Raw genomic sequence first — 18,538 nt, forward strand, 5'->3', positions numbered from 1 at the left:
ACATCATCAAATAGATTTCAATAAAACTAGGAAGAACTTCTTTCGAATTGTGTTTGAGTGCTGTTTAATTCAAGTACACCTTCAGCAACGATATTGCAATATTGCACAAAATATCACCCGAGTTCCGTTTGTCTCTTGTCTTTTTGAATAACATGGGAAATATACGCGATCACGAATGTCGAATTTCTGTGTGAAAATTAAAAGGTATCCAGAGTGCGGGTTCAACAATTACATTTTTTTATGCTTCTTGATATGTCTTTTTATTTATGGCGGACGTAATAAGTGGAATGTCAACTTAAACAGCAAGAGGAAGTTTCACTCGATAGCCAACAGAGTTCTTGTTTTTTTAACTTTTATTTACAGTTTCTGCATATTTTCAAAATAAATTAGATGATTTGAGGAATTCTTTATAACACATTATTAACATTTAGTGAATTGAAATAAAATCCGTGAAAAAAAAGGTTTTAGTACATATATTCCGCTCTTATGGAGTGTAACTCCTAATTAGTATGGAAGTCAATGGTTCGACATTCGTACAAGTTTTCGGGAAGGCATTGTGTGCGAAATTCGGGGACCGCCTGTATGTCATTTTTTTAAATTTTCCGGGAATCCTCGTTGCTTTGAGGGGGTTTGGGAGAGGAGCCAACCCCCCAGGTACTACCACCCCCCCCAAATCATACTCCTAGTTACGCCGCTGGCACCCGGGATATTCCGTAACTAAGATTTTTCTGGTGCTTAGATCACTTCTTTTAAGTGAGCAATTTAAATAACCATGCACCTGCCATCAGTGTTGAATGAACAAATATAGATTGAGAGCCCGGAAAAATCTCCCCTCTCTATAAAGTTTATGCACTAAAAAAGAATTTTCCCATGAAATTTTAGCATCAGTAGATTGATTCTACTGGCTATAGCTTCTCTATCAGCATTCTCAGCAAATTCAGTGCCGGGAACTTCGACTCACAAGCCGCGTGATTTGTCTTCATGGAATAATTTACTTTCCCATCTCTGATAACAACACCGGACACTTTTTTTACTTCGATACAATGGTTTTAAGTAGTGATGGGTCGGTTCGATTCCTCGATTCTTCGATTCCTCGATTCTCGGCCAAGAACCGGAATCGAAAACGAGTACTTGCCAAGGCGAAAAATCGATTCCGATTCCAGCAGTACTTCAAACAACAAAATATACGACCGCATTTCCAACAGTCATTTGAATTTTCGCGCCACGTAATCGTAATAACAAAACACATATCTTCTTGGGATGTGCGAGTACTCGAAAATTCAAGTCGATCGAGTAGTTGGTACTCGACTCGAGCGTTTCGAGTAGCATTACGGATGTCGAGTCGAGTAGTTAAGGCTACAGAGCTTTCGAGGCTAGTAGGTCCAGCAATCTGCCGACAGGAAGCGCTATCATGAAACTCGTGTATTAATGCAGTTTTTAAAGCCGATAAGTCATTCTAATGCCTTGGCCTGGTAGTTTCAGTCTGCCGAATACACTATTGTTGTTGTCGATGTAGGCGCCGAATACCTTTACGCCAGCCGCGGCGGCCGATCGTCTTCCTAGTTCCTACCCCGCGCTAACTGGTCCGAAATCGGAAAAAGCTTGAATAAAGTCCAAAATGACCTTTTTGGGGATAAAGACTGCAAACTCAGCGTAAATACTCATAAATCATCAGCAAATATTGATTTATATGCCATTTTACATAATTGCGAACCTTTAGTGAGATACAGAGGCCCAAACATGACCAATTTTTCAATGCCACACGAGATATCGTTTTTCCTCAAAATCCTTTGAATTTGTCCAAGTGGTTTTCCGTTGATATGAGTTTTGTGGAATAAAAAACGCAATATCCCTTTGATCTGGTGCTTTGCCTATACTTTCAATGACTTTTGAAGATTTTGGCTCTCATCTGTCTGGTTTTACAACGCAAAATGGCCGACCCGTTTTTCACGTGGAATTTGACATTAAGTAGACATTATCTTTCGTTTACGAAAAATATAACTCGGAAAATTTGAACCACAATATAAGGTAGAGATTTTTAAAGAGTACTAATTAAAAATCTTGGAAAAAAAGTCTGCGACGAAGGAAACAAGAGCGATTTTTCAATCGCGCGTCAAAGCTCAGCTACACGCCGCGGACCTCTGAGGCTCGGTAGCTGGGGCCGATTTTTAAGTTTTTTAAAACATTAGTCCTGCAAATCGTCATTTAAAGCATGGATAATTGTCTTCATTGACTTAAAACAATAAACTGAGGATGTTAAAAAGGATTATGTATAGATCGACTAGACCATTTAGCGCATTACTCGAGTGAAAATACTAAGGATTGGATATTTTTCGGAACCATCCCGCGCGTAAGAAATATGCCTCGGGTATTGAAGTAAAGTGAAGAGATTAAGTCAGCATGCTTAAGAGAGAGAAAAATGAACTGTTTCCGTGAAAGGCAACAAGCGATACCCTTTTTCCCTTTCCACCCTCGCCGAGGAGAGTCGCACGGTAGGGGGAGTTTTCACCCCACAAGGCTCTTTTAGCCTTTTTTATTACTGCGTCCGTCCGATGTAATATTCATTTGCAGCGTTTAGTGTCTTTCTTGAACTTAAAAAAGCAAGAGATTTTAAGGTTGATTGAATGACGTGAGAAGTATAGCATTTTTTTTGGCTCTACAAAACTAAAGTTTAGTTCTATAGTTGTTCGCTTCGTCCACTTGAATTCCATTAAGATTCAAGATCCAACAAATCGTTGATATAATTTTTAATAAAAATTCCAAAGTCTCCAAAATCTTGCAATTTTGGTGGGAAAGTACTTGCCCAATAACACACCTGTGTAGGAAAAGGCAATTTTCTGCAGGAATTAATACTGTAACATGGAGAAGTCAAAACTTGCAAAAGATTTGGCTGAGCATGTAGAATAATTGGATTTTCTGCTTGAGAATTTGAAAGGGCCAAATATTACATGATTCATATACGTAGTATGTAATCTTTATTACAGCTATGAAAATTCCTGTACTCAGGGCTCTCCCTTGTAGTTTGGATATATATATATATATATGTTTTCGACATATGTGAGTGCCAATATTCTAAAGTAATACCTATCATGTAACACCACTTTTCAGGTATGTTCTGTTTTGAAATTTAGCTATTATATTTTAATTACATAGCAATGATATGAAAGATTCTTTTGTCAACTGACTCTTTCACAGAGTAATATTTAAAAAAGTAGTTTTCTTGTTGCCTGGAATTAATTGATATTTTTTCTTGGAGCCTATGGCATCAGAATCGATGGAATCGGTATCGGTAGAATCGGAATCGAAATGTCAGAATCGGAATCGGGATCGGAATCGATAAAATTTTGGAATCGACCCATCACTAGTTTTAAGCCATTCCTGGTTCGAAAGGAACTGCCTTATCATTCACGTTTTGAATTTAATGATTACGTGACGACTGACGAGGCGAGTTATTCTCTGAGGGCATTCACACTAACTCACATTCTTTTGAAAAAAATAAACGCTTGCCACCAGGCAGAGTTAAGCTAATAGCTATTCAAGGTCCAACTATGGTCCATATAAATCCCACTGAGTTATAAGTTGGGTCAGTTTTGATTTGCGTGCCATGTAAGCAACTTTCCCCTGGCACAATTCATCCTGCAGATGTGGGATTAGCCCGCAGAATGAGACCATGCATGCTGTTTTTGCCATCGCGTTGAATCACCATCGACATAAGTCCATGCTGCAAATAATGCTTAAATATAATTGAAAACTCTGAAAGCCACTTGTACAAGCACACCCTTTCTAGCTAAGGTGTATTGCATGTAAAAAAGACACAGCAGAATATAGCCAATATCCTAAACAAAGATCATCCCTCATTTTTTGAGGGAGTACACTTGAAGCGAGGGTATACTTAGGGAATACTGAGTACGTACAAGGACACTGCACTCCCCAAATATTTTTGGGGGGTTCATACCCCTTGACCATGCTAGGGCCTTGGATCAAATACATACATCTAATGTTATGATGCACATGAAAAATATTTTATTAAATTTCAGTGATTTACTTACAAGGAAGTAAATTTATCCATAAAGTTCCCATGCTTACCTTGCCTTCTGCTGATGTACCATAATCAGGAATCTTCACGCTCGCAAGATTACGTGTATCAATCAACTTTGCCGAAGTATTCAACAACTTGTACATGTACTCATTCATTTTCAGCCTTAAATCTTGTTCAAAATACCTGGAAAAACATAAAATAATCATGACCAAGTCATAATTGTTTTCCTTTACAATAAATCCACTGTGGTAGTAAAATATTCATCATGTAATTTACCTAATTTAAATGACCTTATTGAAATTCAATTTTCATTCAATACACTAGAAACTTACCAATATTGGGTCTTTGTTGAAATGAATCTGATAGGTAAAACCTTGACCTTAGACACGTGGGTGAAGTATTCTCCATTGGAATTGGGAACATAATCACGGAATATTCCATCTTTGGTGATTAGCTTTGAAAATCCTAAAATAGAATTATGCATTATGATGATTCAACCAATGCTGACACAATTTGAGGAATTTTGCCATGATAACAACTTTGTAATTTTCACACAACATTTATCCACCTAACCAGTTTTGACACTTTCTCTGTCATTGTCACGGGTAAAACTCCTGAGGAATAATACCCCATTTAATAAATTATAGGTATACCACAGAGTTGTACCCTTGATGGAATCATAAAATCCAAACAATGTTCTGTAGCTTTATTAATATTAAAACTAAATTTTAACCTTTTCCATACTAAAGATGAAAATATGCATCCGGACATTTCTTGACACAGGAACGAAAGCCGCAGATTTTTGTCGGAGATTTTCCTACGCAGGTGAACCAATACCGAATACAGTAGAATCCTGATTTAACGTTTTTCAGGGGGGACAACATTTAAAACAGTAAATGCGGAAAAACACTAACCCACACAGCACACTCAAAATTTATACCGTATAAAAGTTGCATAAATGGATAGGTATAATATGCAAATAATATTCCGTCGATTATGCACATAACCCAAGTAACATTGACCGTTGGGCCTCGGTTGGGGAACCGTAGTCACGGTTGGCTCATTGTGGGTGGATATGCCTACCAAATTCCGCTGTTGGCCCAACGCAGATATTGTTCGTCGGCCCAACGAAACGGTTTATGCTGTTGGCCCAACGGAAATCCCCAACGATGGCCCTACGAAATAGATTATCATTGGGCCACCGTTGGGACATCATACCATTTCCTCAATTTCCGCCATGAGAGCTGCAAACAAAATTCCGACAAGATCTTCAACGTAGAGATGGGTGAAATTCCATTGTAATCGATTTATCGTATCAAATGGTTATCGGATCGGTAGCATCTATTCATTAAAAAATAGGGATGGCATAATCGCTTGCTTTGACAGTCAGTGCTATCGACTATGTGCAGGCAGAATAATTATTTTAAGTTCATTTTTTAAGAATACATTATAAGATAATTTTTGGAAATTATGTATAACTCTTTTTTAAGTAATGTTCTGCTAATTTTCTGGTGTTTTCAGCATGGTATTTGACATAAATGGTTCCAAGAAGCGGAGGCTTCTTTAATGCGACTTGTTAGTATATATATCCCGGAGGGCACATGAAAAATTGTAGACTTATAAGATCTGTCTGTTTCGAGTCTAAACTTAACCCAAGTAGCATTGACCGTTGGGCCTCGGTTGGGGAACCGTAGTCACGGTTGGCTCATTGTGGGTGGATATGCCTACCAAATTCCACTGTTGGCCCAACGCAGATATTGTTCGTCGGCCCAACGAAACGGTTTATGCTGTTGGCCCAACGGAAATCCCCAACGATGGCCCTACGAAATGGATTATCATTGGGCCACCGTTGGGACATCGTAACATTATAGTACGATTGCATAAGTTGCAGGATACGGTTCACATGGTTCCCTAGCAACCTAACAACCAAAACTTGTTTGGTTGTTAGGGATTGCTTTTATATGTTAATCATTCACTATGTCTTTGTGATAGCAGTTAAATAAAATAAGTCGAGTGCTTCTAACAAAAATAAGTCATTGACCTCATTTGGTAAGTCTTACAAAACTGGCATTCCTAAAATCATGTTACCTTAAATAGATAGTTTCGTGGAATTTTAAACTTTTCATCATTAATTTAGATAGATCGATATGTATATTTTTTTCAGATTGTGGCATATCTAGTATCAGTGGAAGTTTTAATGAAAACATGTGTTTCAATGGACGAAGTGAGTGATTTAGTCCCCTCTGAAGAGAATGAGATTGAATTTGTATGAGTAAACCTAAATAACATCTGCACAATTATTATTTTATGGAAAATGCATCAACTATTATACTCAATCAGTGTTTCGGTTATTCCTATTAATATCCCTAAATCTTGCACTTCTTAATCCAATTAAGTAAAATGGACTAAACTTAAAAATTTCGTTACCGAAGACCAGAGAATAGGAATTGTGAAGGCAATTGAATCAAATAACTCAGGGGTGTACATCTTGCAGTGTGACATGTTTGAAATTAAGGAGGATTTCTTTGAATTACCTCTTAGAAGTGGTACCATTGGTATATTTGTAGCAAAAAAATTAGTACCTGCATGCAAATTGCAGTCCACCCAGATTTTATCTAAGTGTGTTTTGTTGCCCTACAAAGAAGATGGACAGTTTTTGTGTGTGCCATATTGTAATATGGAAAGGTGCTGTTGAAATTTCCTAATTTTGTCCTAATAAAAATTGTCCTAATTTGTGAAAATAAAAGTTGGGGACCTTCTGAACTGATATTGATTTTTTGTTTTCCACTTTTAACCACTGTAACCTTACTTTGTCCTATAGCATTGATTGTTAATGTATTTAATTTCATTTTGATTTATAGGGAGTTAAAGGTAAAGATTCTATCTACCGGTATCGTATCAAGTGAGGAGGTAAATTAATTAAACTCTCATTCTATAAAAATGAGACATGCCAGTAAAATATAGCTTTTGTTGGGAAACGGATGGCAGAATTTAAAAGGGCCAACGGCGTATCGTTGGAGAGGGGTTGGCCTCTGGTTGGGAATACGAAGGCCCGACTGTAATGCTCTGTTGGCCCATCGTTGGGGAATCGTTGGTTGGGATACGGTTGGCGAGGTGGCCAAATCATACCATGGGCCAACCGCTGTGTCCCACCATCTGCCAACAGAGGGCCAACCAAAAATGTTACTTGGGAATATGCGAATATTATGCACATAATATTTAAATATTATGCCGCCGTAAACTATTACTATAATATTGACATAATATGTATATTATTACATTGTTAGTAACATTTCATCGTTAATTATGATTCATATAAGAATCATAAATCAGCAGCCACCCAGCAAACTCAAAAATCCTATTCAGTATAAAAGTTGCATAAATGGATAGGCATAATATGCAAATAATATTCCGTCGATTATGCACATAATATGCGAATAATATGCACATTATATTTAAATATTATGCCGCCGTAAACTATTAATAATATTGACATTATATGCATATTATTTCGTTGTTAGTAACATTTCATCATTAATTATGATTCTTATAAGAATCATTAATTAACGGCCACCCAGCAAACTCAAAATCTATTCAGTATAAAAGTTGCATAAATGGATAGGCATAATATGCAAATAATATTCCGTCGATTATGCACATAATATGCGAATAATATGCACATAATATTTAAATATTATGCTGCCGTAAACTATTAATAATATTGACATAATATGTATATTATTTCGTTGTTAGTAACATTTCATCGTTAATTATGATTCTTATAAGAATCATTAATTAACGGCCACCCAGCAAACTCAAAATTCTTTTCAGTATAAAAGTTGCATAAATGGATACGTATAAAATTCAAATAATATTCCGTCGATCTTGTTCATAAAATTCGAATAATATGCACATAATATTTAAATATTATGCCGTCGTAAACTGTGATTGTATACGTAAAAATCGATGATCATACATCCTCTGTATAAAAAAAATGTGAAAAATTATGTTTTAATATATCACTAACAATTTCGTATCGTTCGCAGAATACTCCGCAATTATTATTATTGTTTTATTTTCCACACCGGCATACTCCGGTCTGGCGAGGTAGTCAGCTTGGTAGCCATATTGCCGTTGCGTCGTTGTTAGCATTGTTAGCAGTTGTTAGTCATTGTTAGTGTTGTTAGTTGTTGCCGTAGCCATATTGCCGTAGTTGGGTGAATTGAACGTAAATTGAAAAATCTAAGATTAATGAGGAAAAGATGGGTTTACGGAGCTATTTTATGTCACAGTACTATTCTGGTAACGCATATACGATAAGGAATAATAAACTTCATGGTATGAAGAACAGGACTTTATTTAAAATCAAAGTAAGTACACGTGAGTCGTTGTCGTTTGTCATAGGGTTTGCAAGCAAATCTGAAATTATTACGCTCCTAATTTTGAGAGTTATTCCCAGTTTTTAATTACCTAAATGTATATATTATGACGGTACTTTTTCAGTCAGAGTCCCAGCTTGAAAAGTGAAGGAAGGCTATTCCAAGGAAAGACGAAGTTTTGGCACTTAGGTACTGATCCAGGTTGTGAGCTGCACTTTCGCCCTGAAGATATCACATACTTGATGATATATGCATATAATTATTTTAATTTGTGATTATTAGTGACAATATGATCTTTATTGTTTCTGAGTGTATTTTCAAGAACGGCTTGCTTACATCGTTAGCGTGATTGCTCGCCACAACTCTATAAGTCATAGACAATTATGCGATTAGAAGACCTTTTAGTGGTTTGGAATCACATTTTGGACCATTTATAATACATTCGTTAAGAAAAGACCGTAGATGTTCAACCATGCGGATGTCATGGAAGGAATCATCGCGAGTGTTGTGATTGTGAATTCGTGTGACATACTTTGTGCTTTTTAATCTCAATTTCATGAGTAACGATTATGGAAGGGTGAATGTTTGCCTTTAGATGTCATTTACATGTTATTTCAACCAAATTTTCGATGATATAGGACTCCCAACTGAATGTTTGAAAATTTGTGATACAACGCTGAAGGTAGGAGGATTGTGCCCTGTTTTAGTGCAATGTGCCTATGGTGTCTCTAGATGAATGATTTATTAAATTTCTCCTCGTTTCCAGAAATCACTTTTTATTTATGTAATTTTCGAATATAATGTAACTGCATATTATCACACATCAACGGTATAAAATGTGCATAAAAGGTACGTAGATATGGTATATATGTGCATAATATGCAACATATATGGCAGCCCACATCAATGGAATAAATCATGCATAAAATGTACATAAAAGGAGCATAGAAATTGTATATATGGGCATAATATGCGCATATATTTTAGGCCACATCCATGGTATAAATTTTGCATAATATGTACATAAAAGGTGCATATAAATGGTATATATGGGTATAATATGCGCATATATATAGCCACATCAATGGTATAAATCGTGCATAATATGTACATAAAAGGAGCATATATATGGGTATAATATGTGCATATATATAGCCACATCAACGGTATAAATTGTGCATAAAATGTACATAATATGTGCATATAAATGGTATAATGTCCTCATAAATTGCGATATATGCGCATAATATGCGGAATATATGCACTGATGGAATGGCATAATATTTGCATATATACGGAATATATGAGGACATTATACCATTTATATGCACCTTTTATGTACATAAAAGGTGCATATATTCCGTATATATGCAAATATTATGCCATTCCATCAGTGCATATATTCCGCATATTATGCGCATATATCGCAATTTATGAGGACATTATACCATTTATATGCACATATTATGTACATATTATGCACGTTTTATACCATTGTGGTGGCATAATATTCGCATAATATTTGAATATTATGTGCATATTATTCACTTTGTGCTGTGTGGGAAGTTAGGACCTGCCATTTTTTTCAGGTTTTAGGGTCTGTAATGATTGAAATGGCTTTTTATGAATAAAACATATTATTTTAAGTAACTAAAAGGTGCTACATCCCTATTGGAAATTTCTTATAAGAAAATTTCTTATCAGAAATTGGACATATTTCTTATAAGAAAATTTCTTATAAGAATTTTTCTTATAAGAAAATTTCTTATCAGAAATTGGGCATTTTTCTTATAAGAAAATTTCTTATAAGAATTTTTCTTATAAGAAAATTTCTTATCAGAAATTGGGCATTTTTCTTATAAGAAAATTTCTTATAAGAATTTTTCTTATAAGAAAATTTCTTATCAGAAATTGGGCATATTTCTTATAAGAAAATTTCTTATAAGAATTTTTCTTATAAGAAAATTTCTTCTAACTATCAGTTACAAAATGTTATTTATAACAAATTTTCTGATGGAAATAATTATTATAAATATCATATCAACATGCTTAAAACACTTGCGCAAACTTCTATTAAAAGCTACATAAGATTTACATCCCTACTGAGAGTACAAAGTTAGCATTATACCTAATTCAATCCAAATGTAGACGCCTATATCTTATACAGCAAACCTAATGATTTCCCATGAACCAAATGTAGATGTCTATCATCAGTGTACATCAAAAAGGACATTGAAGCTCTGTAAAGTTCACCTGGCTGGCCAGACAAGGCGAGATACCATAGAGGTCTTTCAGGGCATGGGTTCTGTATAGGGTTAATGTCCCCACATGCAAAAGGAAACTAAAATCAATGAAACCAACGATAGCCTAGAATGATGGACTGATAATTGAATACAACTTTGGCAATCATTACGCAATGAAAGATACAGGAATTGCAATATGGAATATGATTTAACCTGGAAAATTGAAGAAGCAAATGAAATAAAATTCAAGTTCCACTGGAGATAGGTACTTCAAGAAATTATATGGGAAGGAAGAGTAAAATTTGATAAATAAAATGCATATGAGCAATGTTTATTTGAGATACCAGAGAGAATGAGACATCATAATTACATACAGATTTGGATAGATAATGAAAGAAATAAGCAAAGCAAAATGGAATTTGATGCCATTTTGGAGAAAAGGATACGTAGAATATGGCTAACAATAAGTGCAAGATTGAGGGAAATTAATAGGAATCACAGAAACACTGATTGAGAATAATAGTTGATGTATTTTCCATAAAATAATAATTGTGCAGATGTTATTTAGGTTTACTCATACAAATTCATTCTCTCCAGAGACGACAAAATCACTCACTTTGTCCATTAAAACACTGTTTTCATTAAAACTTCCTCTTATGTTCGATATGCCACAATCTGAAAAATATACATGTCTATCTAAATTAATGATGAAAAGTTTAAAATTCAACGAAACTATCTGTTTAAGGTAACATAATTTTAGGAATGCCAGTTTTTTAATACTTACCAAATGAAGTCAATGCCTTATTTTGGTTAGAAGCACACGACTTATTTTATTAAACTGCTATCACAAAGACATAGTGAATGATTAACATATAAAAGCAATCCCTAGCAACCTAACAACCAAACAAGTTTTGGTTGTTAGGTTGCTAGGGAACCATGTGAACAGTATCCTGCAACGTATGCAATCGTAGTATACATCGTGGTTATTCATGGCCCATATCGAACTTCCATCGGTCAAGTAATCTGTAGACTCGAAAGAGACAGATCTTATAAGTCTAAAATTTTTCATGTGCCCTCAGCTATACCTAACAAGTAGCATTAAAGAAGCCTCCGCTTCTTGGAACCATTTATGTCAAATACCATGCTGAAAAAAACCAGGAAATTAGCAGAACATTACTTAAAAAGAGTTATACATAATTTCCAAAAATTATCATATGTAGAATTCCTTAAATAATTATCAATTGCCAACATAAGTTATGGTGACACGCCTGCTGGATAAAAACCTAAAAGGTATGCGACCCGCGCAGCATTATTGTAGAATTCTATAAGAAATGCAGATTTCTTATAAGAATTTTTGTAGGATTTATAGAATCCTATAAGAATTTCTATAAGACTTATAGAATCTTATAAGAATTTCTATAAGACTTATAGAATCCTATAAGAAATATGTAAGACTTATAGAATCCTATAAGAATTCTTTAAGACTTATAGAATCCTATAAGTCTTACAGAATTCTTATAAGAATTTCTGTAAGACTTATAAGAAATTTTCAATAGGGATGGAGCAAAAAATTCATTCATTAAGTTTTCTCTGCCAAATGAAGGTTGGATAATACTTTTTAGGAATCAGCTAAAAAAAATGGGTAGTAAAAATAAGTAATGAAAGGATGAAAATTGTTTTAATGAAATATTTTAACAAAATTATAATATACATCAACTTAAAAGCATTCCCTTATCGGAATATTTTTATGGACATTATTGATTCCATTTTTACTTGTATTTCAGTGGTCTCGATGAAATTTTAAAATTTTTTCTCTAAAAGTGACATGTGAGTGACTATAGCATTTCTAATATAATGAGAAAAGGTGTAAGTAGGTACTCAAAAAATGGTCATTGCATCAATAAAGATGAGTGAAATAAAGGGACAGCAGAAGATTGCTAATCCCGAATTCTTAACTACCGAATATCTAGTAAAAGGGAGGTTTTCTGGAATTTTGCCAACTTAATGTTTTCTGTTGCCTCGGCAAAACGAGGGATTTATGAGCCTTCAAAAAGCCTCCTGTGCGCACATTTTGGATTTCGAGGTCATCCAGAAAAGGAGAATCTTATTTCTAGTATGTGTACAAGTCGATGGTGATTCAACTCGATGATGACACCAGATTCATTGTCATATATCCGCGGCCTCATGGAGGTCCAATGGAGCCAGGAGAAATTGCTTACGCGGCATGCTGATCACCTTGACTCCGACTCACCTTGTTTCACGGCAGCTTTTGATGAAATTTGGTTGGACCTTGAATAACAATTAGCTAAACTCTGTTAAGTGAGATGGTTTAATCTTCAACAGAACTGGATTTCATCTGAAAAATTGTCCGTGCCTCTGGAGTTTGGCAATTTCGGCAGAGTTATGATGTCGAAGTCAACCACCATGGGATTGTGCAAAAAATCCACAGAGGAAAAATCATCCGCCTTGACCGGGATTTGAACCCGGATCCCTCGATTTCCGGCCGAGTGCTTTAGCCAGTTAATCTACCGAGGCGTCATTCGCCCCTGTGGAAATTTGTGGACTATACCGGACAAGGTGGTATGGGACTGCTGAGCATATTATGCGACTAGCAGTCCAGGTCGTGCGCATGGCGCACAGCTGGAGAGCAAAGCCCGAACACCAAGGGTGTTCACTCTAGACTTATTTATATAAATAAGTCTAGAGTGAACACCTCTTCGTGTTCAAAGTTCGGAATGAATGTCCCCAATCAATTAGAAGGCTTAGTCTTCCTTCCTTTTCTCTTTGATACTCACGTCGTGACCTTTCCTCCAACTTTGAGATGCGCTCGGCATCGCACACATCCACTGTGTCTTCGTCGTTCTCACCAAACCTCATGTCGAACTCAGAGCGGAAGTCCCAAGAGTAGCTCCATTTGGGCAGAAAGTCCCCAGCAGCGACCCCTGGGCCCACAGCACGGAAAGTTCCGCTGAGGATGGCATGGATCTGTGGTAGTATATTGTCCTGGAATCTTGTCAATAGATTTGCCTTCACCTCGTCAGCAAACCATTGTGACTCCGGTGGTATTCCAGTCAACCTGACCGATATTTCCCTGGGAAGTGTACAAAAATTTTGAACAATCAGATAATAGGACGAAAAAAAGTTAAGGTATAATTTAAATAAGGCTATAATTTCACCAGCTTTACTAGCAATGAATATCTAAGTTTTTTTTAAATTTTATAGCATACTAATGTTTCCCCTGTTGTTATGATTACCTGAGGAATTATGAGTTAAACTCCAATTTTAAGTGCCAAAATGATACAAAAAATATATTTGCAGGCATGTAATTTTTCAAAAATTTTCCTTGGAGTTTCCTGGGGAGGGTTGCCCTCCCAGACCCTTCTCATTCCCCTAGAGCATATTCCTAGTTATGTGTACCATTGTGTCTGCTCATATTAGATATCAGACACTCTGATGCTAGGAGGTATTGCATACAAAAAGGGGCTATTGAAAGTAATGACCATGGTCCTTATATACTGGTTACTAATCTCCCGACATATTCCGCCTCGGGAGTGTTGCCTGAGATTCCGCTTCCACCCCTCCAACCCCTCACACGCCTCCCCTCAAACACAACTATGGGCACAGTGCGCTGTCACTAGGGGAAATATGGAACTAACTGCACTGTCGGTGGCGGTATATACTTTCGACAGCGCAGTTAGTTCCATATTTCCCCTAGTGACAGCGCACTGTGCCCATAGTTGTGTTTGAGGGGAGGCGTGTGAGGGGTTTGAGGGGTGGAAGCGGAATCTCAGGCAACAACTTCGAGCCGGAGATTAGTAACCAGTATATAAGGGCCATGGTAATGACACTCCCTAAAACTTTTTAAAACTCCCTTTTATAGAATGACATCTCTCTAAAACCTCATCACTGCTTCCCAGCAACTCTTTTGGCCTTTGCAAGGGCCACACAAGGCTCTTTGCTGTTTACACTGACATTAGACATTCGATCCTGCCCTCAATCAGAGATTCTCCCCACAAAAGTACTGAAACCAAACCCTAATTACACCACCAACTTATTGAAAGTGGGTGGAAACCTTTCCATTTTCTTAATTTAAATTAATGATCAAATGGCTGACGAAGGAAGATTATTTTTCCACATTAACTTTCCTTTTCTTTAACCCTTTTACTGCCAACAGGCCGATATATCGGCCCTTGCTGTTTGAGCGAAAACTACCATTGGGCCGATATATCAGCTCGACTTATTTCACTTTTTTTTCGTGATTGTGGCCTTTTCAACGACTTTAATTTCATTAAACCCCCTTAATCTATCTTTGGTTAGAAGGTAAAAATATATCTTAAGAATTGGGAAAAAATCTAGATGCATTAAATAAAATTAAGTAGCTGAAAAATTTTTAAATCTGAAATGTTGCTAATTCCGGAAAATAGCCTTGGCAGTCTTTATACATCCCACCTAAAATGGGCTGACAGTAAAAGGGTTAAGGGCCTCTGACATGACTTATAAGACCTGAAGGCCTCCTCTTCAACTCCAATAATTCTCCTTCAGGCCCCAAAGTAATGTATATTAAATTGTCCAATGCCCTTCAAGGAGGGTGTTTCAGAGTCACCTGTTCCTAGCAGATCGGGAGATTTGACTCAGATTCTACATCACTTGCTATCAGCTAGAAAATCCGTAAATTTCAGACTGCTTCCTATCGACCGAAGGAGGTAAATACATTTCCCAGGGAAATATCGGTCAGGTTGACTGGAATACCACCGGAAAGGATAGAAGTTGATCGGGCTAGAGGTGTCGGAAAGTCATTCCGGTTGCATAGAGTGATCTATTATGATGTTGTTTTAATTAATTATTATGCTCAAAAGAAATAATACCACTTTATTTCATGAGTGATGATATAAGTGGATATTCTGCTGGAGTAATAAAGGTGTAAATGAATTTAATTATCATGTAAATTAGACAATAAATGCACAGACTGTATCACTGTCAGCACAAGTTTGTTTACTTGCTATTTGGACAAATAATTTGGCAAAAAGAAGGTGAAACAAGAGGGAAAGCATGACATAATGACTTACAAATATGTAGACAGAATAATGTATTGGAAATGGAAAATGTCCACAGTGTGATAAGACCCGTTGGTAGCTCAAACTGACTAAAGCACTTGACCAAGTATTCATAGTTCCAGGTTCAATTCCCGCTCAAGGCAAATGCTTTTTTTCTCTGTGGAATTTTCGCACAGTGAAATATTAGTTAGAAGGTATATTAAAAGGTGCGACAATGATGTGTGACATTTAAGTACCCAATAAAATGGTGTTATAAAAATAACCGAGTATGTGCAAAACAGATAAAAATTTAACCACATTGTTTTCCATTATTTTAGCCTACATAAACTGAGCCATTGATAAGAATTGTGGCGGCCACATTTGGAGGGAGGGCGCATGGCGGCCCTCAGCTGTCAGTGATTGTTGTGCCGGCTGCGAGAGGTGGCGGCAAGCGAGGGGGGAACTAGGAGTTGCGAACTGGAGTGGAGAAGAGGAACACCCCTAGCACAAGAGCGTCAGCACGCCCGTCCGCCATTAGGGCGTCGCTTATTTGCCTATTCCACTTCGGCGGCTGCAACGTTAGTGTAGTCAATAAACTTGTATTCACAGTGTAATACCCTTATTTAATTAGCGTAACCAACCATCGACCTCGGTACGCTAAAATAATCAATACCATTTAACCTAATTTAATCAATGTATTTCCTTTCAGCATACTTCTACTTTTAAGAAAAATTTGTTAGATGTTTACGGCATATCATGATGACCATAACATCATTGAAGAAGGTCAATATTCACGTTGAAATGAGATAAGAAATGAAAATATGATGGTGTAGATAAACCATTGAATAAACATTGCTGAGTATCTGTTGATGCAAAAAAGGATAGGTTTTGCGACTACCCTGTCGATTTCTGTAACAACAATGCCTGTTTGCTGTCCGTTTGAAGTCTGTTGATAGAGTGTTGGAGATTTAGTGAACAGAGTATAAACAGCCTACGAACAATCTCGGGCCACACACAAATAGGGACAACTTACGAACAGCCTTCCAACAGTTTGTACTCTGTTTGCAGCTTGTTCCTTAACAGGCAGGCAACAAGCATTTTGGGTACTATAGTGAACAAGCTCTTAACAGGCAGGGGCCGGTTGGTTGTACATTTCACCGCACAGGGAACGAACAGACAACAGTGAACAGGTTCTCAACAGGCAGGGATTGGTTGGCTGTCCGCTTCTACCAACTAGTGGCGGATTTGGCGGATCACAGAGGTCGTGACCCCCCCCCCCCCCAAATTTTATTAATTAAAATTTTTTTTTTGTAGTTTTATCGTATTTTTTGCTTCTGATTTTTCTCCATTATTAATTTAAACTATTTAAATTGTTCAATTTCATCGGTTGATAAGAATAAAGGTGAAATTTTAAGCTCCAAAATGCACTTTAAAATAGATATTTTAAAAAAGTGAACACATGAGGATGCCCCTCTTTTGACAGACCATTAACCCCCCAAACTTGAATCTGAATCCACCCCTGCTCTTAACTGGGAACGAAAAGACAACAGTGAACAGGCTCTCAACAGGCAGGGGCCGGTTGGTAGCGTGTTTCACCGCACAGGGAACGAACAGGCAACAGTGAACAGACACTAAACACCCTATCGATTTCGGTAAAAATAATGCCTGTTCACTGTCCGTTTGAAGTCTGTTGATAGCCTGTTGGAGATTTAGTGAACAGAGTATAAACAGCCTACAAACAGTCCAAATTTAATTGAGTAGGAGGAAGTTTAATTGAATCCAAAGAAAATATTATCTACTTTAACAGTAATATATACGTTTGAATTCATTATCACGATAACCACCAACCACGGATGACGGCTAATGAAGTGAGCATGCAAATAATATCAGCTATCTGCACAGCTTATGCACGTTAAATACTTTACTTCGCCAATTATAGGCAGGGGACGGTTGGTTGTTTGTTTCAGCCAAAGAGTATATACTCTGTGGTTTCAGCGGACTGGGAACGAACAGTGAACAGGCACTCAACAGGAAAGGCCGGTTCATAGTCCGTTTCACGATACAGGGTACGAACAGAAAACAGTGAACAGGTTTTCAACAGGCACGGAAAGATAGCATGGTGCTGCCACCTGCCTATGGAAGATAGCAAACGCAAACAAGGACGCCGATACCGTTATCCGGACAGTTTACGAGCACATGGTCGACTGTATTGTGGTGAAGTTGTTGGTTGTGGAGAAAACAGTTATTTTTTTGAGTATTATTTAACCTGTGCTAAATGCCCGAAGTGTTGAATTAAGTAATTCGTGCATCCATTCAGTGATAGTGAAAGTCTTGAAGTGATATTTGTTCTTGAGTGTGTTTATTTAATAATTTATTGTGTCTCTTGAGTTTTTGAGCAATTACTGATATCTGTATTTAATATGTATTATGCGTATGTGTGTCACGTCGCCAATAAGAACCGACAAACATTGTCAGAGGACTGTGTTTCTTGTAGGTTTGTTTGTGAGAAGTGAAATCATCGTGTTCATATATATTCATTAATGGCGTGTTTCTCTTTTAAAATCACACGTATTATATGGGCATAGTGCAGAAACCGAATTGTGTTAATTTAAGGAAATATTTCTTTGATGAAGACATGTGAAATATTTGTTGCTGTAGTGGTTGTTCTGTCAATGATGTCAAAGCTTGCTTTTCTATAACTATTAAAGATTTTTATAACTGATGGAAGATGTGGAAAAGCACAATAAAAGTTTTTCTTGCAATCACTCAAATGAATTTCAACTTTGAATTCTATGTTTACATAAATTATCTCTTTTCTATTATGTCCAAATTAGCAACAGCGAA

At 36.6% G+C, this 18,538-nt stretch overlaps 1 protein-coding gene across 1 annotated transcript in view; it reads right to left on the bottom strand.

Annotated features, from left to right (window-relative positions):
• LOC124161453 overlaps window positions 1-18,538 on the bottom strand; it is a 155,697-nt gene that overhangs the window by 75,782 nt on the left and 61,377 nt on the right. The window contains exons 13-15 of the mRNA XM_046537776.1: window positions 13,457-13,752; window positions 4,372-4,504; window positions 4,087-4,222 (exon numbers count right to left, since the gene is read on the bottom strand). Coding sequence (XP_046393732.1) covers window positions 4,087-4,222; window positions 4,372-4,504; window positions 13,457-13,752 — 565 coding nt within the window. The remainder of the gene's footprint in view (window positions 1-4,086; window positions 4,223-4,371; window positions 4,505-13,456; window positions 13,753-18,538) is intronic.

Source organism: Ischnura elegans, chromosome 6, assembly GCF_921293095.1.
Source record: "Ischnura elegans chromosome 6, ioIscEleg1.1, whole genome shotgun sequence".
Lineage (NCBI taxonomy): Eukaryota > Metazoa > Arthropoda > Insecta > Odonata > Coenagrionidae > Ischnura > Ischnura elegans.